Source organism: Prenolepis imparis, unplaced genomic scaffold (assembly GCF_030444845.1).
Source record: "Prenolepis imparis isolate NDT839.2.m4 unplaced genomic scaffold, iyPreImpa1.0 SCAF_11, whole genome shotgun sequence".
Classification (NCBI taxonomy): domain Eukaryota; kingdom Metazoa; phylum Arthropoda; class Insecta; order Hymenoptera; family Formicidae; genus Prenolepis; species Prenolepis imparis.
This window is the reverse complement of record NW_028141169.1, coordinates 9,220,756-9,245,441: the sequence shown is the minus strand read 5'-3', so window position 1 is coordinate 9,245,441 and position 24,686 is coordinate 9,220,756. Positions and strand designations below refer to the sequence as shown.

Genomic DNA, 24,686 nt, shown 5'->3' with positions numbered 1-24,686 from the left:
GATATAATCATATTTGCAATAATAGATACATAAAATCAGTGGTATAAACTTAAATTCAAAACATTTTATTTTAATTGAGGACAAGAGATGAAGATCGTACAATCATTGGTTTTGTTTATCAATTTGAGAAGAGATTTTAATCTGTAAAAGCAGAGTTTATTATATATACACATAATCCTCAATTAATGTTATAACAAGTACTAAGTTGATACAGGTAGGCAGCAACGACACTTGAATTTCAAACAAAATTCTTAGCATCGTTAACACTTTAAATAATAATGTCAGTGTCACCTAATTCCTCATCGCTTGGCAGTGTTATTTTAGATGGATCGATATAATCGGAATCTATGGGAGGAAGTCCGTGTTCCTCTCTGTAACGAAGTCGCAAAAATGCTTCTCGCTGCGCCCAGTCCCTGCCTCTGACATCGGGCAGATAAGCCATGACAGTGGTTCCCATCACAAGGACTATAGTTATAAGGACGAACATAGTCGCATGCAGGGTATGACGATCTTCGGCCTCGTTTTTCTCGCTGAAGCCATAACTCACCCACTTTCTCTTGACAAACGATTTCTCGTTAGCTTCATCGTGATACCTCGGTGTCGTCGCTATCCTGCGACATATCGTCGTCTCCTTGGGTGTCATCAGAGCTAACCCTCTGCGTAAACCTTGCACGCAATTCATACGAAATAACGCTGTCATCGTTGCAATTGTCTTCACCTGCTGTGACAATTGTCACGAAAAATACGTGAAAATTCCAATGATGATTATATTATGAGAATATTTACAGAGAGTGAGAGAAATATTAGATAATATTTCTTCAGGTATACTCGCGTACGTAATTCGTGCGTGCGAGTATACATATGTTAGGTCAAGTTTAGATGTTCACCGGCAAACTTGACGAATTAGCTGATTGGCTAATAGCAGACGCTCCATATATTTTGATTGGCTATAAATTAATTCCATAATAATACAATTATCGGAAAATTTATAATATATAGCCTTATTGAATTTTAAAACAACATTATATTTTTTATAATTAAATAATATAATACATATCTTAATTTTCAATACATGTGTACAACATTTAAACGCGGCATAAGAAGCGAAAAATATCCATCGAGTCTACCCATCTAACGAGACGCTATAGTTTCATGGTTGATCGAGCGGTCGTATTGGTGGCTTTTGCACGAACGAAGGAAGGAATTGTTGAATAGCGTCGTCGGGAGGACAATTTCTCGTCGGCATATTTATGTGTCACCGAGGCTGCCGCCGGACACGAGGCCTTTAATTAAACGCACGGACGCAGCGCAGCGAGATCGAGTGAGTAAACATCGCCGTCGTCAGTCATCGCCGTCGCCGAGAGAAGCTCGCGCGCGAATTTACACCGATAACCACAAACCGGGAATGCGTTAGAGATCGATCGACGACGTCGAAGGAGACCTCGACCTTGGCTGCGGCGAGCTGCTGACGGCAATGCGTACAAAAAGAGGTGCCGAGATGATCGAAATGACGATCCGAGTGATATAGATTGTGATCTAATGATCCTGAACGTATATTTCCGCCAATCAGCATTAGATCGCGACGCGCGAAATTAATATGGAGGCAGACAAGCGTATATGTGTGTGTGTGTGTGGTTTGTATGTATTTGACGCCTCAATTGATGATAAAACGCAAAACTTGCGATTGTAGATAAATATTGTTTTATTATTAAGCTATATGAAAAATTGATCAAGTCTACATCGTGATAGATTACGGTTGAAAACATTGGTATAACTTGAAAATTGACATAGTTAATAATTATATGTTGATAATTATGTATATGTGGATAAATTATAAATATGCATGATTATAATAATTTTGTTATTCCTCTCTAGGTATGAGGCGCAAGAGTGAAAGAAATAAAGCGAAGGGATCTCCAGAGAAGAAAGTCGAGAAACCGACGAGGAAATCGACGCGTAGACGTAAGAGATCGCCTTCTACTTCGCCCGAGCAAGATGCTATTGTCGAAGACGCAGCTAAAGACACACAACTTAAGGAAGTTGAGAAGGAGACAAGCGTACAGACGCGCCTACAGAGTAAAGAGTTGGAGCAGATACCACCTGGGTGCGAAGAGAAAGTCTCCTCTACTGAGAAAGACACGAAGGTGGACTCACCAGAAAATGAGGAGGATAACGGCGGCTCCGTATGGAAAGTAGCGAGGGCTGATGCGTCACCCGGCGAGATACAGAAATTGAAGCTATGTAGGCAGCGCAACACATCAGAAGCATCATCAGATACAGCATCTTCGAGTAGGAAAAGTGTTAAGTCAAGTAGCAAGTGGCAAGAAAGTGGTGAGGGCGTTGCAGAGGAGGCTGACTCGGCGGACGAGCAACTGGTTTCTTGTACAAGAACCCTCAGTAGCGCTGAACAGCCGAACGATCCCTCCTCTTCATACCCAGGTCAGGACTCCAACGAAGAGGTAAGTGATAGAAAGGAGATCCTGCCTGAAACCACTTCGGCCAACTTGTTGTCTGACGATAAACCAAACATAGATCAGCATGGTGAATCAAATGAGGCAAATTGCGCTGCCGAAATCGTTGATAACGAACCTGGTAAGCCGGGTAGCACAACAACCGCGCTGCCTCCTAGTCCCGCGAACGGCGATGATCTTTGCGAGAAGCCCCCCCCTGACGCTGACGCTGTCGATGTCGCTGTTACCGTTCAGGAAGAGAAGCCTGTGGAAGATCCTGAGCCTGTGGAAGATCCTGAGCCTGCGGAACATCCTGAGCCTGTGGAACATCCTGAGCCTGTGGAACATCCTGAACCTGTGAAAGATCCTGAGCCTGTCAGCGAAAAACCAACAGAAGTATTCAGCCAAGAGATTACTGTGGAAAATGAGACACTTCATAGAGACACTAGTAGTGAGGATGAGGAGGATGATAAGGCGAAAACTCATCGTCCGGTGGACTCGTCGTCCGATTCTAACGATGAGTCGCGCCCTAAAAGAAGTAGAACGAGTAGCGACCGAACGTCGCCACGTGCGATTCGCAGAAAACATCGGAACAAATATAGAGATTCGTCTAATTCCGAGACACCCGATTCCGAAGACGAAACTGTTGACAGTAAAGTCTCCAAACCTTACGTCGAGGAGGAAGAGGAAAAGGAAGAAGATGAAAAACCAAGTACAGAGTATTCGCAAGAAAATGATAAGGAACGATCGGTATCGCCGGAAAGAACAAACTCTCACTCGAACAATGTAGATAAAATCGAGATTGAGCAGTGTGAAACTGTGCAGGATAAATCAGAAGAAAATACAACTGAAAAATCGGAGCAACCTGCACCAGTCAGCATTCAGACGGTCCCTTATAGGCCCGTAAAAGTCAACTTGAAGAGATCATTGTAAGAATAATTATCCTTGCACAAGAATTTTATTTGAAAAAGACGTGTAATTTATATAATAGATATTACTAAAAGTTTTTGAATATATCATTATTTGCAAATTCAATTTAAATAATATTTTGACATTTAATGATAATTTGAAGAAATAACTTAAACTTTATAAATAACTTATATTAAATAACAAACTATTATTTCAATTCTTGTATACATATCAATAAATGATATACAAATAGTTAAAAGATCACACAATAATGTATAAAATTAATTATATGTAATTTAAGTTTGATAATTTTTATCTGTTTTTCAGTTCGGCAAGGATATTAGCTGAAAAGAATGAAGTCAAAAAAGACGATGCTGATGCAAGCGTCGACAATGAGTCCAATAGTCAAAATAAGGTATATGATGTTTAATTTAACGCTCTATTAATTGTTGCAAAAGAATATTTTATTTTTCTTAATTTGTATTCTAAATGAATGATATATATTTCAGGAAAACGGCAGCGAACAAGAACCGAAATGTGTGCCGAGAAAACGTCGATGGGGAACGGCACTTTCTACAGATACCGCACCCTCGTTCTCCATTTCGACCGACTCACTAAAGGTAACTTTTTATTAATATTTTATTATGCATCTCACTTTCATTTTTGAATATCGAAATTCAATAACGATAATATTGATAGGCGCTGGTGCCGGGTGCGAAGCCATTATCTATCAACGAAGTTCGTCTGTCGAAGGACGACGACGAGGACAAAGATCGTCATAGAAGTAACGATAAATGGTACAATTCTAGTGACAGTACAAATGATAATAAAATAACGGACGAAAGCTTACAGAAGAATGGCACTGCTAAAAAGGGCAATGGGGGAAAAGTGGATAATCACATCGGTATGTAATTCATATTCGTAATTTGTTAGAATGGAAATTAAATCTTTACCTGAAATGTTCGAATTTTTCCTACGCAGCGGCGAGGCGAAAAATATCGATCGTGAAGGAGATGCCGCATGTGCAATCGCCGAGTCCGCCAGCGTCTAAACCTACGAATATTCTTTTGATCAAGAATTTAGTTCGCCCTTTTACGTTAAATCAGATCAAGGAGCTTCTTTCGCGTACTGGCACCATCGTGGAAAACGGATTCTGGATGGATCGAATTAAATCTAAATGCATTGTTGAAGTACGATTATAGAAAATACAGAATGTTATAATTACTATTGAACTATAGAGACCAATACCTTATAATTATTCTGATATTACAGTATTCCAACGAGGATCAGGCCTTTGAGACAAGACAGGCGCTTCACGGAATCTCGTGGCCTATGTCAAATCCCAAGAAGCTCCACGTGGAATACGCTACAAATGAGGACATGGAGGTTGCACGGGAATCATCCAAGGAACAACCAATCGCTCGCAAAGCCGAGCCGCTCTCGTCGGATCCATGGCAACAAGATTGGAGTCGCGATGAGAAGATCAACACAACTAAGGTAAGAACTTGCACAATATTGCTCATGATACTGCTTAAAACTGTTTAAAACATTGGAACGTTTTCAATCAATTCAACGGGACATGTTCATTGTTCATAGGTGACCGTAGTGAGAGAATGGGATTTAGGCAAAGAGGATGGTCAACACCTGAGGGAGAAGGAACGTGAGAAAAAGGAACACGACAAGAAGCGACGCGCGAGGAGTCGAAGCCCAGCATTGGACGCGCATTTATCGGCGCCGGCTCGCAAATTCAAGAAGAAGGAGGACGATCCGCCACCAGCCAAGCTCCTGGACGATCTCTTTAGAAAGACGAAGGCGGTGCCTTGCATATACTGGCTGCCGCTTACAAATGAGCAGGTAAGTGAATTCAGTGAACATCAAAGAGTTGTAAGAAATAACAATGTAAATTAGTTCCTTCATTATGAAATATTTGAACGTTTATCGAAATAAAGTTGTAAATATAAAGTAACAAGACGTTTTTGAAAGTTATAATAAATAATTAATATAATTAATATTTATCATTTTATAATTTTACTACTTCAACACTTTCTTTTGTCGATTAAATGAAATTTTGTTTTATTTGGGAGAACTTCGACTATCAAATGAATAAATGGATTGACGATGCAATACTATTATAAAATTTTAAACAATTGTATGCAGATAGTCGTGAAGGAGGAGATGCGACGACAACACATGGCCGAACACGCGCGCAGACTAGAAGAGATGAGACGTGCTGACAGAAACAGGGATGGTCGGCGTCGACGTAGTCCGAGAAAATAGAGAAAATTTATGTATCATCGGCAACATACCTTTCCTTTGACCTGATTTGACCTAAACCTAAACTTGATTTAGCTTTAATCATCAACTCATTCAACCCCCTAATCAGTCTTGTAGTTCTAAATCCCATTGTTTTTATGTTACTTATCACAGATATACGATATTTTTTTTTTTTTTTTTTTTATCAAGAGAGAGGGAGAGAGAGAGAACTTCCAAGATGATAAATTAACATTTCAACATTTGTTCCGTTTACATTCTGATTTTGTTTCCTGGTAAGGATGAAGACCATCAATTTCAAGCATTTGTTTCGTAATAGTTTCCTGTGTTGTTTTCTTTCTTTATTTTGCTTCTATCTCCTATTTTGTCGTATTTCCTTCCTCAGTTTGATTTGAAATCGCTTACAGATAATATTAATTGATGCATGACTATCAAGAGTCCTTCCGATTCCTCTCCTTATATATCAGAATTAAACCATACTTCTTACAGGTCAACATTTGTCTATCCCACAGAGAGCCAATTATTAGATCAGACATGGTGTAGTGATACTGTGTATTGCATCGACCACGGCAGGTGATACTGATTTATCTCTACATCATGTTAAGACCATATATGAGAGACACATCTGCTCGCAGTATCCACATGAAATATTTTACAACGTGGGAAACTCTTTGAAGAAAATAGACGAGATACATTGTCGAATGTGGAATAGACTTGACACTCATGATTGAGTAATTTTCGTTCCTTTGTTCTGTTTTCTTCTTTTTTTACAAATTGAACATTGGCAAGTACACACTTGAATGGACATGACGCAATCTGATTGGGAAACACTGTCGCTCTGAACTGTAGAAGAACGTTGTTGTGAAGACGTCTCGAACATCATTTGATGGATGAAAAAGAAACTGTCTCCGCATTAAATATTTTTTTCCATAGTCTATTTCGATCTTCGCGAACTCGACAACTACCAGTCATTCAACTTTGGTAGTGACTTCACTTGGAAATGTCGCGTCAGTGTTTTAATTGTGCGATAGACTAGCGCAGAACGAAGACATATATGTAAATATAACCGATATTCCATAGTGTGACACATGTAAAATTATTAATAAATCTTAAACAAAAAAGAGAATACACTACTAGGATATATAGAAATACATTTATCGCTTACTTTTTACAATACACCTATCGGAGACTTTGTTATTCATCTGTAGACGAAAAATTGAGAAGAACATGGATAAGAGCAAATACATTTATGCTTAAAACAAAGAACGCCTATTGTCTGTTATATTCGTAAAATTGTATGTAATAAATTCCTAACGAAAAATGTCTCGCAAAATATAGCGCGGCGGATAAATATCTTTGCAAAATATATAAAATTCAATTTTTTTTAATAATTTGTATTTTTAATAACATTACTAAATGATAATGTTATTAAAGTAGAATATTATTAAAGCGACAAGATATATTGTTAAAGACGACCTTACGGAAGCTTTGTGGAAATGAGCATAACTTGAAAAAAAAACTCGTTGCTGCAGGTAAGTAAATCTTTGCATTGTTAGAAAATAATAATTTGGTATGATAAAATTATGTCTTAAATAATAAAACAATAGCTGAATGAACTAAAAAATATTCACATGATTAAAATAACTTTTATATCTTTAATGCAATCAAAACATCCGGTAATGCCATCATTTTTCAATTATATATTCAGCTCTATGGAATACACTGGATGGTCACGAAAATTTACGCAAAGTTGGCCGTCTTTAACAATACTTCGTCGGGTGTCAATGCTAACACTGTAGTTAATTTAATTTACAAAATCTGAATACAGAAAATATGCATATTATGACTATTAAGTATATATCACGGCTACGAATACTAGTGATTAGTAATAGCAATAAAGAAAAAAAAAAGAAGAGAAACATAAAATTTAATTATTAGACTGGTTCTTAATTTGTACATTTATACTTGTGTAAATCTATATAATTTGAAAAACACATTTTATTCAATTGAATTGTACTTGATTTCTCTTATGTGTCTCACGATTAATACTTTTATCAATTTTTAATTACAAAGAAATCGTTGTCACATCTCCTTGTAGTGATAAATGTATTAATAAACGATAAATAATCTGGTCAAATTTTATGTAACACATCGAAGATTTAATATGACAAGATATTAATATTAACCCAAAACGTGTTTGCACGATAACGTTTCTTTAAGTGTTCCGGAAACGAAGAAATAAAATAAAATGTTTATACAATAGATAGTTTTTGTGAATATTTGAAACATACGTCATCAATATGTATGATGTTAGACGTTTCGGGAAAATATTTCTGAAGAATGTCAGATAGTCGATAACGCGATATCGATGTGTTTATCCGAAAACTGTATCTCTTTTATATTAATAAAATAAATTACATTTAGTATTTATAGCAATATTTGGAATACGAGATACATCTCAACAATAACGACGCGAATAATATACTAATATTCGCTCATTATTATCGCAACGAATTTTGTTTTATAATGCCAATTTACATAATATCGACTATCGCTCATTCTCGTTTCAATTAATTTCACACTAATTTTACCACATTCATCAAACAGGCATTGTTCTCGCCATCAGTTTTATTTAATCAACCTTCACAACACTATAAATCTTGCGCACAAACCAAAAACAGGCGAAGAAACCAATGGAACCTGAAAAAGAAAAAGAAATAATTGTTTTCGTTTGTTTAAACATTATAATTTTATATATATATATATATATACATACATATATATATATAATGAATAATACTCACCAGTCAAAAGGAAGAATAAGTAAACCATGATAAACGTATATCCGAAATATAAGAATGTAGAAATGGCGCCTTCAATATCTAATTTAGTAACGAAGAAGTGTACACAATAAATTAACAAGTAGACAGCAGTAAAACCGGATGTGAGAAAGCTACGCCACCACCAGTGATAGTCCTAGAAAAAATGTTATTCACATTACACGATATTTAATAAAAAAATTTAGTTCTCATTACGCACACATAAAAATACAAATATTTTTACCTCCGCACAAAGATGGAAATAACAGAGTAGAATCGTCGTCTCGGAACATGTGATGACGAGTATAAGAAAAACCAAAAAGAGAAATCCGAACATATAATACACTTGACTTGACCTATAAAAAACGATTTATAAGAGAATAATTAATTAATAAAGATTATTAATAAAGATATATATTTGTAATACTCGCCAAAGAGAATTAAGTATGAAGAATAATTGTATAAATATGCAACCGAATGGCAAAACGCCACCCATTATGACACCAGGTATTGGTTGCGTGTAGAAATTTTGCTCTGGTATCTGTCGAGGAATCTGATTTGTTCGTACTGGATGTTCCAAAGCCTGTGACATTATTTACAGTATTGTATATAGTTCTTGCATTAAAATAATATTGAAGTATCACATTAAAATAATATTAATCAACAATTACTCTTTTTTTAAAGCCAAAATAGGCGCCGATGAATGTTAATGGAACTGACACTCCGAACCATAATGCCAGAAGCGCGATTAGAGTACTGAAAGGTACTGCAGCTGAACTTCCGTTCACCCAGAATATCAAATTCATTATAAAGAATAAGCCGAATACGATTCTGAAAAAGAAAACATAATCTTGTAATATACATTTATGTCTCGAATGATAAATGATAAAAGAAAGAGATTATTTTATTTATTTCAAATGCAGAAAAATTAACAAATTTATAAGTTACCCAGGACTAAGCATAGATGTAAGTAACACGTTGGATTTCCATTTTTCTCCGCCAAAACTCTTATATATCCGAGCGGCTGCGTATCCCGCAGTAGTCCCCAGACAAACGTACAAAACCATTGCACAAGTCATTAGCGCGCCTCTATTAGCGGGTGAGAGGAAACCCAAGCAAGCGAATGCTATAAAATTAGATTTATAATATATATTTTGATAAAGGTAAAAGAAAAATAATTAATGTATGAATTTAATCTAATTAATATACGTTAAACTTAAATTTTTCGTAATCTAAAATAATCATAAATTTAACTCTTAATTAATTTTATAAATACGACTTACCTAATGTAACTAATGTCATGAAGAATACTTGAACACCAGATCCAAGCAGAACCGAAAGCAACATTCCTTTACGTGGAGGGCGAAATACGTCGCCATGTACTAATTTCCATCCAAATTCCTCTTGTGCATCCTCTCCTGATTCTATCTGGAAGTAGGCCTGCGTTATCACAACACAGACAAACAGATCATAATTTTGTAAAAGTGAAGAAAACGTTTGGTTACCTTCACCTTTTCATAAAATATATTACATTGTTATGTGAAAGTTCAACTATGTGCGATTGAATACAAGTTATTAAAAGTATGTCTTAGTATTATTAGTATAGAATATGCAATATTTAAATTATTGAATTATTAAATTAAAAGGGCATATAATTCCATAAAACTAAATTTTGGAAAAATTAAAAACTCTTGTTATATAAATGGAAAATCAGAGTATATTAATTTATAGGCATGCTCCATTTGATGTTATAAATGTTTCATTTGATCAATCAGAATAAATGAAACAAAAATTTCTTTGTCTTGATTGATCAATCAAATGTTTCGAAACATTTATAATGCTAAATAAAGTTATACTCTACAGCATTATTTTTAACAATTCTTAAAATTTTATTAAATTTTATCTAGACGCTTTCATATAAAAAATAAAAGAATGTGTAACATACAGGAAAGATTATGTGTAGCTATGTTAAGTTAAAGCTATTCAAATTGTATTTATTAAATTAAAAGGAGTATTTAAGCTATTTGAGTAAAAGTTATGTAAAATGATTAATTGTGATATATAAGTACCTGATTATATCGTGCGATATCTTTGTGCAGTGTGCGAAGCATTATCATAGCCACCATGCCGGAGAGGAATAGAACGATTATCAGCGAGTTAAGAATACTGAACCACTGAATATTCGTATGTGGCATCGATTCCAAAATGTAATCCCATCTGGACGACCATTTGATCGTGTTATTTTTCTGAAATAATAACAAATATGATAATAAATTATGTGGCAAATTTTGCAAATTGTTATTAAGATATTCTTGTATTATTATATCATTTTATTTTCATAAAAACTTACCACAAATTTAACAGAATATGTGTATATCACTTGAAACATATCTCCAACTGAAAGCTCATTGGCTGGTAACTCTAATGGTATTTGACTTTCACAATCAATTGTACCAGTATGCTTAATACTGTGAGGCACTACTTTTACAGCTATAAAAAAAATACACTCATATGATTAATGCAATATTTATTAATGCATAATTAACAAAGCTAAAAACTAGATGAGTTTTGATTTACAAATACTTACATATGATACGACCTCCATTTTCCTTAAAAGATGATCCCCATTCTTCTGTACCACCACTATGATAAGTTATAGTAAGATTCACATGATTGAACAAATAATGAGTTTTCGGTTTGTTGTATGGACCCTAGCAAAATACACAAAGAAATATTAAATTTAACTCATAATATTAAAAAAAAATTAGTAACTGGTCTTACTCACATGTATAGTACAAGTATCTAGCTGAGATCTAGACTCTTTGGAATAGCAACCCATAGGGAAGCCAGTACTGCAATATTGTCGCTCGTCTTCTAATTGATAACACCATGTTACTGGCATGTTATCTGACACACAAATGGAATACATTAACTGAGTATTAGAGTTTTTATAAGTATACAAATAATAATTAAAATTATTGTAATTGTAAAACTTTTCAGAAATATTACTTATACAATAATCTCTCATAAAAATTTGTTAATCAATTACAATAGAGAAACAACAAAACTAAATTAGTATAAATAAGTAAACGATTTAATAAAATAATGATTCAATAAATGCATTATTTTTGAACATATACATTAAAGCATAAAAGCTCAATATAATTTTGCTCACATTTATCATTTGCCTTTTTTAAAAATTTTTTAAATAGATACATAATTACATAAATAATGTAATATCTTTTTGAGATATAATAAAATAGCATTACAGGAAATAATTGTAACTAAATATATCCAAAAAAAGGCGAGTTTAATTGATATCAAATACATCTTCAATTGCTTAAAGCTTTTTGATACTTACCAACAATCCAATGATGCTGATAATTGACTGCTATCCCTTTCTTTAATAACAGCAACTTCTTTTCAAACTTTTCATCACCTCCTGTATATGATTTCATACAAGTTTTGGCACACTTGACATCTTTCAAGAATTGCAACTAAAAAATACAATATTTTAATTGATTTCTTCAGAAAGCCTGCATTAAAAAAATTATTCTTGGATCTTATTATTTCTACCTTGTATAGAGACGGTCGTATACGTTCTCCGAATACAACTTGGCCCAAATTTTCAACTGGGGATTGTTCATCTTCCACCGTGCAGAAGTCAAAACTAAATTAAAATTGCGTAAAATATTAAAAAATGGTTACAAAAATTATATATTTTATATTAGAAAATATATAATAAAAAAACCTCTTAGATATTATAATATTACTTACTGATTATATTCATATGGTATGACATACTTCTCCGTGTTTAGACGATTTACATACAGTTTGATGTCAGACTGAAACAGATTTAAATAGATGCATAATTAAAATACATAATTAAATTTTAATACATTGATCGAATAAAAGCACATCTGACAAAAATGGATTTAATACACTTCAGCTCTGACATACAAATATGTAATCATAAAGAAATGACACTTGTTCAATTTGTCATTGAAATATTTGATATATGAAATCAATAAGATAAGAGATATAAAATTTAATGCGTAAAAAAAAAAAAAAAAAGATACCAAAGCGCACAAATGATACGGAATAAAATCCGTCGCGATCATAACCAACCGGTCGGGATTTCTGCCAATACCTTGCAGGTCGGGGTGATCTCGCCGGCCTTGCAGTAATTCACGGGCGCCAGGCCGGGCAAATAGAATGCCGAGGCACCGTGAAATACGCACAGCGTGTAAAAGATCGCCGTCGCCGTTGTCCTCGTCGTCGTTCTCATCGCCGTCGTCGTCGACGTCGTCGTCGACGCAATCGCTGGTTTCTTCTCAAAGCAGCTCCGCTGTTCGCCTTTCCTGCGTAAAATATATATAACTCTCCTACGTGAAAGCATCCGATCGCATCACACACCGCGGCTTTTCTTCCTTTACCGAGGGATTAGATTATTACGCGAAACGTCGTCGCGAGGCACAACGCAAACGCGTATCACATCTCGAGCGCTGCCATGACACGTCATGAGGTGCGCGACGACGAGTATCTGTCTCTCGATGACTAATAAAGTCCCAGTCCTCCAACGCCCCCCCCCCCCATCGATATATCCTTAAATCGGAGCTGTTGTCAGTTTTGAATTTCGCGCCGTTTAATCTGACGCGGGAATCAGGAGCGTCCCGTTTGCTCGGACCAATCGCAACGTTCGATGCCTAGGGATTTTTACTAGACGGATCAATCAGAAGGTCCCGCGTGGACAAGTGTCATCGCTGCTGTCATACGTATTATTTTTCCGACTCATGCACGTAAAGCCTAGTCTACAATAGAGTCGTAAGGTCGTAAACGTAAGAAATTGACCAATCACAGTCGATTATTCTCTTCGAATTCAATTGTGATTGGTCAATTTCTTACGTTTACGACCTTACGACTCTATTGTAGACTAGTCCTAAGAATACCTGGACGGAACGTAAAGTACCCTTTTAGACGCGGGGAGTAGTTCCTGAGGAGTGAAAGGTCTACGGTTGCGTCCATTTTAGATGCCTCAGATTTAGCGTCTATTTTCACGTCGCACGACGTTAATCGAGACACACAGATTTGTATAGACACTGTGTTGAGACATTTATACACATTCACAACGATAACATTCCGTGAAATTATCCGCCGCCGCCATCTTAGATGCCTCATATCCGTGTCTATAGACATTTCATTCCCTTCACCCTTTGTGCTTCACCCCCGCAGGATTGCGTTCCGTCCAGGTATTCTTACGTCCATGGTCACAAAGTTTATAGTTTATAGCATGAACAGTGTTGCCAATTTCAAATCGCGCAACCATAGAATATATAATATATAATATTGGAGCGCGTGTCAATGTGCGCGGTGCGTTCGACTTTTAACCTTCAAGTGGCGCCGCGTCACGCGGTCGGAATTCGGCGCGCGGAGTGGGGGGCTGTGGTGGGGGGTGAGAGTGGGGGGTTGCGCGCGCTCTCACGTGCGCGGCGCACCGGCGCGCGCGTCCCCCCACTCTCACCCCCCACCACAGCCCCCCACTCCGCGCGCCGAATTCCGACCGCGTGACGCGGCGCCACTTGAAGCTTAAAAGTCGAACGCACCGCGCACATCGACATCGACACGCGCTCTCTCTCTCTCTCTCTCTCTCTCTTTCTCTCTCTCTCTCTCTCTCTCGTCCCGTGTTGCGCATAGAACCAAGTATTATTCAAGTGAAGATATCTCTCTCTTCATTCTGTGCCTGATGTTCATTTTAGCGTGATAATTTTTTATTGGTGCTCCGATCCGCGATATGTAATGTCTGAAAATCTATTGGTTCAGTGGAATTAGTGATTAGCCAATCAGGACAAAAGTAACTAGAGCTTGTGGAGCTCTATCATTTCGCGTATCTTCTATTTGAATTATTCTTAGCCATGGACGTAAGGGTGCCGTCACATGGGGCGTAACTTGCGTAAGCGTAACCAGCGGATCGCCAATCACCGAGTTATTCCGATAGAGCCCTTCGTCGAGCTCTATCGGAATAACTCGGTGATTGGCGATCCGCTGGTTACGCTTACGCAAGTTACGCCCCATGTGACGGCACCCTGACGTCCATGTTCTGACTCGACATACCCATCACGATACTCGATGATACATGAACGAATCAAACCAGCGGACACCAGCTGATAACAGCTGAAATTTTCTAAAGTACATATGTAAGCTCTATATATATATATATATATAAATATATATATGTGAGTAATTGTATAAAAAAAGATAATAAGATAGATGCAATGTAAGTCTCAATTGGGGCTTCTATCGTGACGAACTTTGATCCTTCGATCATACATCAGTGTATCTAATTAACAGCGATGAGGCGGTGATACAGTGACCTTAACGGCGTCGGTACGTCGTCTAGGAACTCTCATTATAGTCGTAATGATGCGGACGAATGTAAATTTCGCAACGTTGATTAATATATGTTACGCGTATTTACAATTTATTATACGCACCAAAGTTCCGCTTATTTAATTAGCCCAGCGATATATATATATATATATATATATATATATATATATATATAAAAAATAATGTTCACGATTGTGTACGTGGTGTAACGACCTCTTGCATCCAATTGTACTATGATGGGCATATTGTATGAGAAAAGGCCGCTGAAGAGGCCGAGGCTAGGCCCTCCAGACGTTTATCCGCAGGAGCCGAAGCAAAAGGAAGACGAGCTTTCCCTTACAAACGTCAAGCATGGCTTTACCACTATACCTCAGCTCGCGGATGAGTTTGGAACGGCCAGAAGTTCCAATGTCACTGCCGCCAAGGTTGGCGCGTATTTTAACGCGATCCTCGCCAAAAAAGAGGAACTCGCGACGATGCCCGACACTGGCAGGAAGAGGCAGCAGATTAATCCCAAAGACAACTTTTGGCCAGTGACAGCTAGAACTAAAAACGGCATCGAGGCGTGGTTTAAAGATCTTTCGGGCAGCAAGCCATTGGTCGCTCTCGCGAAGAAAGCTCCAAACTTCAATAAAAAGGAAGAAATATTTATGATGCTCTGCGAATATCAAGTACCAATGCTGAGAGCAGCTTGGTTTATCAAGCTCAGTTCGGCTTATACGGTTGCAGTTTCAGAGGCCAAGATAAAGAAACGTCAACTGCCTGATCCAACCACAGGTAAAATACAATTTTATTTCATATGTCAGATAATATAGCTATTGTCTTTGATAAATAAAAAAAAAAAATAATGAAATATATTGGAAGAATAGAGAATTATTAGCTAGGCAAATGATTTGTAAATTAATGGAATTATTTTAGATGATATACTTTTCAATCATAATTTAATATGAATCTGTATAAAATTTTTTGCTTGTAAAGAATATTAAACATTATTGTTTTTGTTCTTGCAGAATGGACAGGTACCTTGATAAAATTTTTGAAAGACCAATTATCTAAACTGCAAGAGTACTATCATATGGGCAATCATGTAGCCAATACCTGTAACAATAGTAGTACAACAAACAATTCCTGCAACAGCAATGGGACTGCTGTGACGAATAATAGCAGTAGTAACAATAATAGTAACAACAATGTTAATAATAATAATAATGCAAGCAATAATAACAATTCTGTCAATAATCAACCACCAACACCTACTTCGAGCAGTCAGCCTGTAACAGGCAGTACAATGAACGAAGAACATAAATTAGCGCTTAAACAATGGCACTATTGTGTACAGTTGGCTAAATACATGTTTGAGGAAGGCTTGCTGGACAGACAAGAGTTGCTACAATGGATCCTAGAATTATTAGATAAGATTAGATCTTCACCCTCGGAAGATGGTATACTGAAGCTTCTATTACCATTAGCTCTACAATATTTAGAGGAGTTTATACAATCTGAGTTATTAGCCAGACGATTGGCATATTTGTGCTGTCGTAAATTAGCACATATGTGCAATAATATTGAAAGTAACAACAATCCTCAGAGTCCTTCCATTATTAAGAACGAAGTTAATGGTAATAAGGACACTACTGTTGCTGTCCAAGCACCATTGAATCCTTTGACAATTGCTTTCAATGATTATTTAACTTGTGCGCATCACAGAGATATAATTTACAGTTTATCTACTATAATACAGGTAAATAAAATATGTTACCATTTTTCATATTTTACATATTAATATACATTAAATTAATTGTATTGCAGTATTAAATAAAAAATTTATTCAATAGGTCATAACATTGGAGTGTCCCACAGCACTGGTCTGGAATAGCGTTGGCGAGGGAAAGGCACCATCAGTTTTGAATGGATCACCCTTAGATTATTTACCGTGTCCTCCTGCAGCTTTGCCATGTCCACCAGCGAGTTCCAGCAATCCTACAATGAAACAACTTAGAATCGCGCAAGAAAATATAAAGGCACGATCTCAAGCAGCGGAAGGTAGATGGTCGTGCGACAAATGGCAACAGAGCAGTGCTGGAACGACGACTACTAAAGTATTGGCTGCACTAGACGCTCTTGATCGACATAGTTTTGATAGAATGGATGCTTCTAATTCACTCGATACGTTGTATGCAAAAATCTTTACACAACCGCCAAAAGATAACTGTAACGAACGTGACACAAAGACAGAATATAATCCACAACAGGATTCAGCAGTAGTTGAAATTTTGTGCGAATGGGCAGTAAGCGCCGAACGTTGGGGAGAACACAGAGCAATGGCGGTCGCTAAGCTTCTTGAAAAGAGACAGAGTGAGGTTACTGGCGAGACTAATGATAATGATGATAAAGACAGTACATGTAGTAATGGAAGTCCGCCTGTACTTCCAATCTTTCAACCCTTGTTAATGAAATTTTTGGATGTGGACGCGCCAGTATTGGATAATACTTCAGCTCAATCTAAAGCCCAGTTTACGAATTTAGTTCATCTGTTCTCGGAATTAATAAGGCACGATGTTTTCTCACATGATGCATACATGTGCACTCTTATTTCAAGAGGTGATCTTATACAAGGTAATACTAATATATATTTACTTATCTCAAAAAAAAAAAACTGTATATACTTTAATCTGTTTATTTGTTTATATTACTATAAAGAAAAATTATATGTGAATTTACATTTTGAAATTAAGAGATATGCATTTCTCGTGCTAAATATATTTAACATAACAATAAAACGCAAAAGAGATACTAGAATATATTAATATATTCAAAGTATGTTTCAAAAATTATTTCTCAGACACTAATATTAAGTGATAGGCATTTTTTTCTATTTTATTATAAAATATTCTGGAAATTGATTAATTATTTAATTAATTAAATTAAATTATTTTGTCTTAACTAGGTCCAGTAGCTAGCAAACCTGGAACACCCAGTAACAGAGAACCAATCGATGAAGATAGTCTCTTTCCGGGTATAGATTTAAAACCAACTAAATTGGAAGTACCAGATCATGGACGTACTATGGACTATGATGATAGTAAAATCGATGACGATTTAGACAAAATATTACAGCATATTAAAGAAGATCAACAAAATAGCATGGATGCACCAGATAGCCCTAAAGAGGATGCATTAACTGGACATGGAGGTCATGAAAGTCTCGATTCAAAGATGCCATCGAGTCATAGCAGGCATTTATTGTACACTACCCATTTCCCTCTGCCACAAGTAATTTTTTTTTATATTTTCTTCATCAAATAATTTTAGCAAATTGTTTAATTAAATTGTCCTATATTTCTTATATACTTGCTGAAATTGTTTGGATATAAATTATATGTATAAATATTTTTAAAACAATGTTTTTAATAATTATTAATATTATTAATAATATTTAATTTATAAATACTTATTAATACAGGACGAAACATGTAGTCAGCACGACTGTAATCAGCGACATGTATTACTTTATGGTGTTGGACGTGTCAGAGATGAGGCCAGACACGTCGTGAAAAAAATGACGAAAGAGGTGTGTAAACTATTTGGCAAGAAATTTAGCATTGATGTCGCAGAGGGTGGTAAAGTGAAGAAACATTCTCGAAGTGAATTTAACTTTGAAGCTGTCACTATGAAGTTTCAAAATCTGAGTTACTTTGATCAACATGTTGTGACGTGGCAGTGTGCAACACAAGTTATAGAAATGCTTAACACATTTGCATTATCTGGTTCATCCTATTTACCAGTCCATGAACATGTAGCTTTTCTGTTCGATCTGATGGAACTGGCATTAAATATATATGGCCTAATCGATGTTTGTATACAAATTCTGAAAGAGCTGCCAGAAGTAGAAGCCCAGTTGACAACTAGAAACAGTCAATTAGTTAGAAGTTATACCACAAATCTGAGTTTGTATGTGGTTGGTGTATTAAGAAGATATCACTGTTGTTTATTATGTAAGTTTATTAATATCGCTATTTTTCATATATACATATATATAAATTATGATATGTATATATTCATTTTACATTTAACATTTTACATTTAAATGACTGTTACAGTATCACCTGAGCAGACGACAGCAGTGTTTGATTTACTATGCAAAGTAGTGAAACATGTCTCAAATCCAAGCGACTGCAGTTCTGCTGAACGATGTGTATTAGCGCATTTGTATGACTTATATTCGACGTGTTCCCTTCTGAAAACGAAATCACACGGAGTGGAGGCATTTAGTAACGCTTATCCAAAAATTCGCGCTGCTCTTTATAGTACATTGCAACCAACGCCTTCAAGCCACGTTTATAATTCGCAATTTATGGTGGATGTCTTTACTAGTCCACGAAGAGGTGGAAAAATTGAGCCGCAATGGGCAAGACAATTAAACGAAACACCGGCTAATCGTTACAGTTTCGTTTGCAATGCAATTGTTGCGGTCTGCAGCGAAACGGATAATGATAAACTCAATGACATTGCTATAACTTGTGCAGAATTAACTGCGTGTTGCAATGCTCTCAATGCTGAATGGTTGGGCGTACTTATGGCACTTTGTTGTTCCTCCAATAGTTCTGCTTTCTATATTGATGTATTAAATCAAGTCGATGTACAAGATTTGAGTATACATAATTCTCTGGCTATATTCACATCAATTTTAATCGGTAAGTTGTAAAAAAATATTACATTTTATGTATGATTATTAAATGCGAAATGTCGTAATAGCATACTAATATAATATCTAGTGGATCTTATAATTCATATAATGATTTATTATATTTACAGCAAGGCATTGTTTCTCTTTGGAGGATTTTGTTGTGCATATAGCATTACCATCATTAGTAAAAACTTGTAATGACGGTCGTGGTGATATTGATATCGAAGCAGAAGCTGGTGCGCGTTTAACTTGTCATTTATTATTGAGACTCTTTAAAACCGTCGAATGTCCGCAGCCGGCTTTATACTCGGTTAGCACGAGTCCTCATCCCCTTCCAAGTGGAAATACAAGAGGTTACAGCATAAAATTAAGCTGCGATAGGCACTTATTGGCAGCTGCACACAATAATATAAGAGTAGGGCCAGTATTGGCAGTACTCAAGGCTATATTAGTCGTAGGAGATGCTACGGCCACTAAACAGCCTCCGAAGAAAGTTGATATACCGTTGAGCCATTCCAGTAAGGGAGGTGGCCCAGCCAGCGTCGGAGTTGGAGTCGGTGTGAGCGGTAGCGGATCTGGTGAATTATCGATCAGCCACATTTTAGGGACTAGTGATATCTTAGGTGGCGGCGACGATCTCGGCCTCGATCTGGCTATGTCTTCGTCCAGTAGTAGCGCTGGCATGACAACGGAAAATGTAAAGGGATTTTCCGATTTTGCTCATCATGTTTTACGTCAGATCTGCAGTCAGGAATGGGTGCTAGAGAGATGTTTACAAAATCCGGAAGAACTCTGTCATCAAGATATGCTGTTGGACAATATGTTGATACCACGACAGGCGCAAAAATTATTACATATGATTTGTTATCCTGAAACTCCAATCGAAGCTTTTATCGATCAGAAAACTCATATTACGAATATTTTGGAGAATTTGGAGCAGTGGAGTCTGAGAATGTCGTGGCTGGATTTACAACTTATGTATAAACAATTTGCGCCAGGTTGCAACGATCTTTCTCAGTGGTTGGATACAGTCGCAAAAGCTGCAATTGACGTTTTTCAGTTGAACAATACTTTAAGTAGCAAACCTGATAAAAGATCGGGTTCTATATGGCTAGTCGCTCCGCTGGTTTCTAAGTTACCAAGTGCAGTACAAGGCCGAGTTCTTAAAGTAGCAGGGCAGGTATTAGAATCTGGTAATTGGTCGAAAACAGCTGGTCGTGAGAGAGGCAGATCCAAATCGCCCTCCTTGTTCAATCATCAGCCATTTTTATCATTGGTATTAACATGTTTGAAAGGACAAGACGATCAGAGAGAAGGCTTATTGACATCACTACATTCACAACTTTCACAATTTCTGAATACCAGTAAGGAAGAGAAGCATATTGGCTCTGAAGATCCTAAAACCAGAGAAGTGTTGCAAGATGCATTGCAATTAAGATTCAGTCTCGTTGGAGGTGTATTTGACACGATACAGAGAAATACGACTGCTACGACGGACTGGGCAATTTTATTAGTTCAATTGGTCAGCTATGGTGTTATAGATTTAAATAATAATGCAGAACTCTTCACAACCGTTATAGATATGCTAGCAACGCTAATCCACTCTACTTTAGTGTCAGATTCGCAGTCTGAAAAAGATGAAAATAAAAAACACTATCAAAACTTAATGAAAAAATTGAAGAAAGAATTGGGTGATAGAAATTCTCCGAGTATTCGTTTTGTTAGACAACTCCTACCTTTGCCGAAATTGGCTATGGAAGTCATCACGTGCGAACCGGTCGGATGTTTGACTGATACTAAAGGCAACAAGATTGCTGGATTCGATAGCATCGATAAAAAACAGGTATATTTATTTGATTGATATCTTTGAATAAAAATATTTTTTCTATATTATGTAAAAATATATAAACGTTCTTTTTAATGTGTTATATTTGAAATTAGGGATTGCAAGTATGCGATTCTCAAAGAGTGTCGGCATGGGAGCTCTTAGAAGGTCATAAAAATCCTGCACCACTTTCTTGGGCTTGGTTCAGAGCTGTCCGGTTGGAACGTAAACCTCTTACGTATCAAAATGCGCATAAACTATTGCGATATCACACACACAGTCAAATTCGTCAAGCCAGCCATTATTTGGATCCGCCACCATTACCACCGGAAGATCTAGAGCCAGATAAGAAGGAATCGGAACCTGGCAAAGCAGATACTCCTATGAGTATTGATTCACCAGGACGAGTTGGCGGCAGCGTGGGTAACGCTGGAGTAGGTAATGCTAATACTAATGGTAAAGGGAAAGCTATGAAAAATAAACGACATAATAGACGTGCGAAAGCTGCTACGCCTACAACGCCCATATCACAGCAGATGCAGGTGAGTTTAACTATATATGATAATATAATATGAGATATTATATATTAAATTTAATATTTCTTTCTTTTATGATTAATAGCAACCACCGTCTCAATTGCAACAAATGGCATTTGCTAATCAACAAGCTCCTGTTGCGCAACAACCTGGGATGTTTGCTGGACAACCACCACAGCCTCAACAACAATGGTACGGCAATCAACAGACTCACACACCAGCACAACAGTATGGATACGGACAGCAGTTGCCGCCTGCGCCGGTCGGTGGTCCGCGTTATGAGAGACCAGGGATGAATAATCAATCCAAGCAAGCGTTATCCAACATGCTGCGCTTGCGATTACCGTCCACTCAATTCATGGGTTCGCAGCAGCAACCACCGACTGCCACACCGGTCGCCGGACCGGGTGCATTCCAAGGAATGCAGAGGCAACAGTTTATCAGGCAACAGTTGAGAGCACAGCATGGGGCACCTGGCATAAATCCTCAACAGGGCATGTTTGCGGCGCAGCAACAACAACAGCAGCAGCAGCAACAACAAGGAATATATGCTGGAATTCAACAAGGTATATATATATATATATATATATATATATATATATATATAAAAATATGATTTCACAGATCTAGTTCAATATGTTGGCTCAACAAATATTATTTTCTTTAACGTATTAAAAAACGCGCTCAATAAACTTAATAAGTGCGACATGTTGTGAAACATTATACTTTGCAATTCTAATCAATATGGTTTAATAGAGAAAGTGTGATGTCTTTACAATTTCGAGCGTAGTTTAAAACAATTTTTCTTTACAGGTATGAATCAGAATTATGCAGGATATGGCGGACAGCAAATGATACAACAACAGCAGCAGCAACAGCAGCAGCAAACGCCACAGCAAACGCAGCAGCAACAGCAGCAGCAGCAGTTGCTCCAACAGCAGCAGCAGCAGCAGCAGCAGCAGCAGCAAGGCATTCTGAATCAACAACAAAATATGATGTTTAATCAGCAGCAACAAATGATGGCTCCACAGAGGGGACAAGAATATATGCCACAACAGAGAATGCAACCTGGTGCTGCGAGGCCACCTTATTTACAGGTTCATTTATAATAGTCGTTATTATGATAAGATAAAAATAATTAACTCAAGCATAAGATTTATTAGTTTTATTTAGTTTTTTTAAATTGATAATTTTTTATATGAGACGTGATGAGCATGTAAAAATTACTAATTGTTTTGAATATTTTTATTAAAATGGAATTTACAAAATTGTTAAGGTTTAAATCGATCATATTCGAATCTTTTCTATAATTTTTTAAACATATCAGCATAACATTGTTATTAAAAGATTACATACAGAAAATTATAATGTTATATAATATTAAATTATATAATATTAATAAATACATATAGAAAGATTACAAAATACATTTATAAAATTTAATAAATGTATATTAAAAAAGATATATTATTCATTTAGGCGCCAAACGTAACAATGAATGCAATGGGACCAATGGGTGGAGGAGTTCAGAATCAACCTGCTCCTCCTTATCGACAATCTGCTGGGAAACCGGGTGCAGTTGGAGTGACAGGAGTAGGAGCGACCAATGTTAGCTTGCAGCAAAATCAACAGTTCCAGCAGGTATGCAATTTAAGACATATCAGTAGCAGTATAATATCTCTAAAAAATTTGATGAGTTATTGTTATTAATTTTTCTTACGTATATAGCAACAAGCCATTAACCAACAACGCATAAGGCAACAGATGTTGGCCATACAGCAGCAGCAAGCGCAGCAGCAAGCGCAGCAGCAAGCGCAGCAGCAAGCGCAGCAGCAACAGCAGCAGGCTGCTCAACAACAGCAGCAGCAGGGTGGTGCTGGTGGCCAACAACCAACTCCGCAAATTGTGACGCATTTGCAAAGGCACTTGAGTCAACCACCACAACATTCCTATCAGCATCAACCGCCACCTTATTGAAAATTTAAAAATATTCTATTTAGAATGTGCTAATTAGAGATCAATGCACATAATTAAAATAGATCATTTCCGAATTTTATGTTGCAAGCTGAATGAACAAGCGACGCCTGCAATAGAGAATAAAAGGTAAATTCTAAAGAAATTTTTTATTTGACTTACTGCAATCTTTTTTACTGGTTAATATTTTTTACATACTTGGATGCTATGTTTAATAATTTCTTAATATAGAAAAAAGTGCGAAATTATGCATCTCATATCAAGCCGAATATCATGATTATTTTTACTAACTGAATATTTTTACAATTATTATGATGTTTTTGATCATACAAATTATCTTTAATTGGGAAATCAAAAATATGAATAAGTACTTTATATTCTATATATGGAGATTTATTTAGGATATATAAAAAATCATGTTTTAATGATTATTCGATATATTATTCAATTATATATTGACTTGATGCACTTTTGTTATCATATAAAAAAATTGTGTGTAAACAGTTTTTTCTCTTTTATATAAAAAAAAATTCTCGTAAAATACCTATATAAAGTTATGGTATAAAATCTCCAAAGAGAGAGCACAGATATAAAGCGAATATGAGGTGATCGATATCATATAATATAAGACCATGTGTATTATAACTTGTATATCTCAAAAAGTAGATGTACTGTTACTGTTATCTGATTATTTAAGTGTACTTGTATATCATATTTTTTACATAGAATTGTATATTATAATATTAATCTCTCTCGTGTATATTAATAATAAAAATAAGTGTATTTAACAAGAGTGCATTTAATAAAAACTCGGTAATAAAAAATTGT

General features: G+C 36.2%; 4 protein-coding genes across 6 annotated transcripts; 2 read left to right on the top strand and 2 right to left on the bottom strand.

Moving 5' to 3' along the window:
• Positions 1–26: 26 nt before the first annotated feature.
• Positions 27–862, bottom strand: Np15.6 (NADH dehydrogenase [ubiquinone] 1 beta subcomplex subunit NP15.6). The gene has a single exon (XM_083049702.1). It carries the CDS (start codon positions 698–700, stop codon positions 269–271), a length of 432 nt encoding a protein of 143 aa, XP_082905828.1. The 5' UTR covers positions 701–862; the 3' UTR covers positions 27–268.
• Positions 863–1,156: 294 nt separating this feature from the next.
• Acn (apoptotic chromatin condensation inducer acinus) lies at positions 1,157–6,756 on the top strand. 2 transcript variants are annotated; one of them, XM_083049070.1, is made up of 9 exons: positions 1,157–1,321; positions 1,876–3,379; positions 3,687–3,774; positions 3,869–3,979; positions 4,059–4,263; positions 4,341–4,549; positions 4,632–4,856; positions 4,956–5,213; positions 5,517–6,756. In XM_083049070.1, the coding sequence occupies exons 2-9, from the start codon at positions 1,878–1,880 to the stop codon at positions 5,634–5,636; spliced, it is 2,718 nt and encodes a 905-aa protein (XP_082905196.1). In that variant the 5' UTR covers positions 1,157–1,321; positions 1,876–1,877; the 3' UTR covers positions 5,637–6,756. The 2 variants fall into 2 exon arrangements, with proteins under 2 accessions (XP_082905196.1, XP_082905195.1); XM_083049069.1 differs by lacking the exon at positions 1,157–1,321 and adding an exon at positions 1,354–1,490.
• Positions 6,757–7,610: 854 nt separating this feature from the next.
• Tm9sf2 (transmembrane 9 superfamily protein member 2) lies at positions 7,611–13,015 on the bottom strand. 2 transcript variants are annotated; one of them, XM_083049071.1, is made up of 16 exons: positions 12,886–13,015; positions 12,600–12,810; positions 12,227–12,294; positions 12,026–12,119; positions 11,811–11,946; positions 11,235–11,356; positions 11,037–11,160; positions 10,800–10,939; positions 10,519–10,695; positions 9,733–9,889; positions 9,398–9,575; positions 9,121–9,280; positions 8,881–9,032; positions 8,694–8,805; positions 8,435–8,606; positions 7,611–8,330 (listed from the first exon to the last, which is right to left on the bottom strand). In XM_083049071.1, the coding sequence occupies exons 1-16, from the start codon at positions 12,969–12,971 to the stop codon at positions 8,263–8,265; spliced, it is 2,157 nt and encodes a 718-aa protein (XP_082905197.1). In that variant the 5' UTR covers positions 12,972–13,015; the 3' UTR covers positions 7,611–8,262. The 2 variants fall into 2 exon arrangements, with proteins under 2 accessions (XP_082905197.1, XP_082905198.1); XM_083049072.1 differs by having other exon boundaries at positions 9,733–9,877.
• Positions 13,016–14,562: 1,547 nt separating this feature from the next.
• Kto (mediator complex subunit kohtalo) lies at positions 14,563–24,666 on the top strand. The gene is made up of 12 exons (XM_083049337.1): positions 14,563–15,613; positions 15,847–16,577; positions 16,672–17,452; positions 17,784–18,109; positions 18,300–18,831; positions 18,937–19,530; positions 19,652–21,366; positions 21,465–21,890; positions 21,970–22,450; positions 22,698–22,981; positions 23,364–23,525; positions 23,613–24,666. The coding sequence occupies exons 1-12, from the start codon at positions 15,070–15,072 to the stop codon at positions 23,859–23,861; spliced, it is 6,825 nt and encodes a 2,274-aa protein (XP_082905463.1). The 5' UTR covers positions 14,563–15,069; the 3' UTR covers positions 23,862–24,666.
• Positions 24,667–24,686: the final 20 nt, after the last annotated feature.

Bases quoted from the DNA above. Each gene is read 5' to 3' on its own strand.
- Tm9sf2 (XM_083049071.1), bottom strand. From the start codon at position 12,971: ATGACGTGTCATGGCAGCGCTCGAGATGTGATACGCGTTTGCGTTGTG. The intron at 10,696-10,799 runs GTAAGTTTTTAT...TTATTATTTCAG, and splicing joins CATATTCTGTTAAATTTGTG to AAAAATAACACGATCAAATG. The intron at 9,576-9,732 runs GTAAGTCGTATT...CTAATTTTATAG, and splicing joins CATGACATTAGTTACATTAG to CATTCGCTTGCTTGGGTTTC.
- Acn (XM_083049069.1), top strand. The intron at 3,775-3,868 runs GTATATGATGTT...TATATATTTCAG, and splicing joins AGTCCAATAGTCAAAATAAG to GAAAACGGCAGCGAACAAGA. The intron at 5,214-5,516 runs GTAAGTGAATTC...AATTGTATGCAG, and splicing joins TGCCGCTTACAAATGAGCAG to ATAGTCGTGAAGGAGGAGAT.
- Kto (XM_083049337.1), top strand. From the start codon at position 15,070: ATGATGGGCATATTGTATGAGAAAAGGCCGCTGAAGAGGCCGAGGCTA. The intron at 15,614-15,846 runs GTAAAATACAAT...TTGTTCTTGCAG, and splicing joins ACTGCCTGATCCAACCACAG to AATGGACAGGTACCTTGATA. The intron at 18,110-18,299 runs GTAATTTTTTTT...TTATTAATACAG, and splicing joins CCCATTTCCCTCTGCCACAA to GACGAAACATGTAGTCAGCA.
- Np15.6 (XM_083049702.1), bottom strand. From the start codon at position 700: ATGACAGCGTTATTTCGTATGAATTGCGTGCAAGGTTTACGCAGAGGG.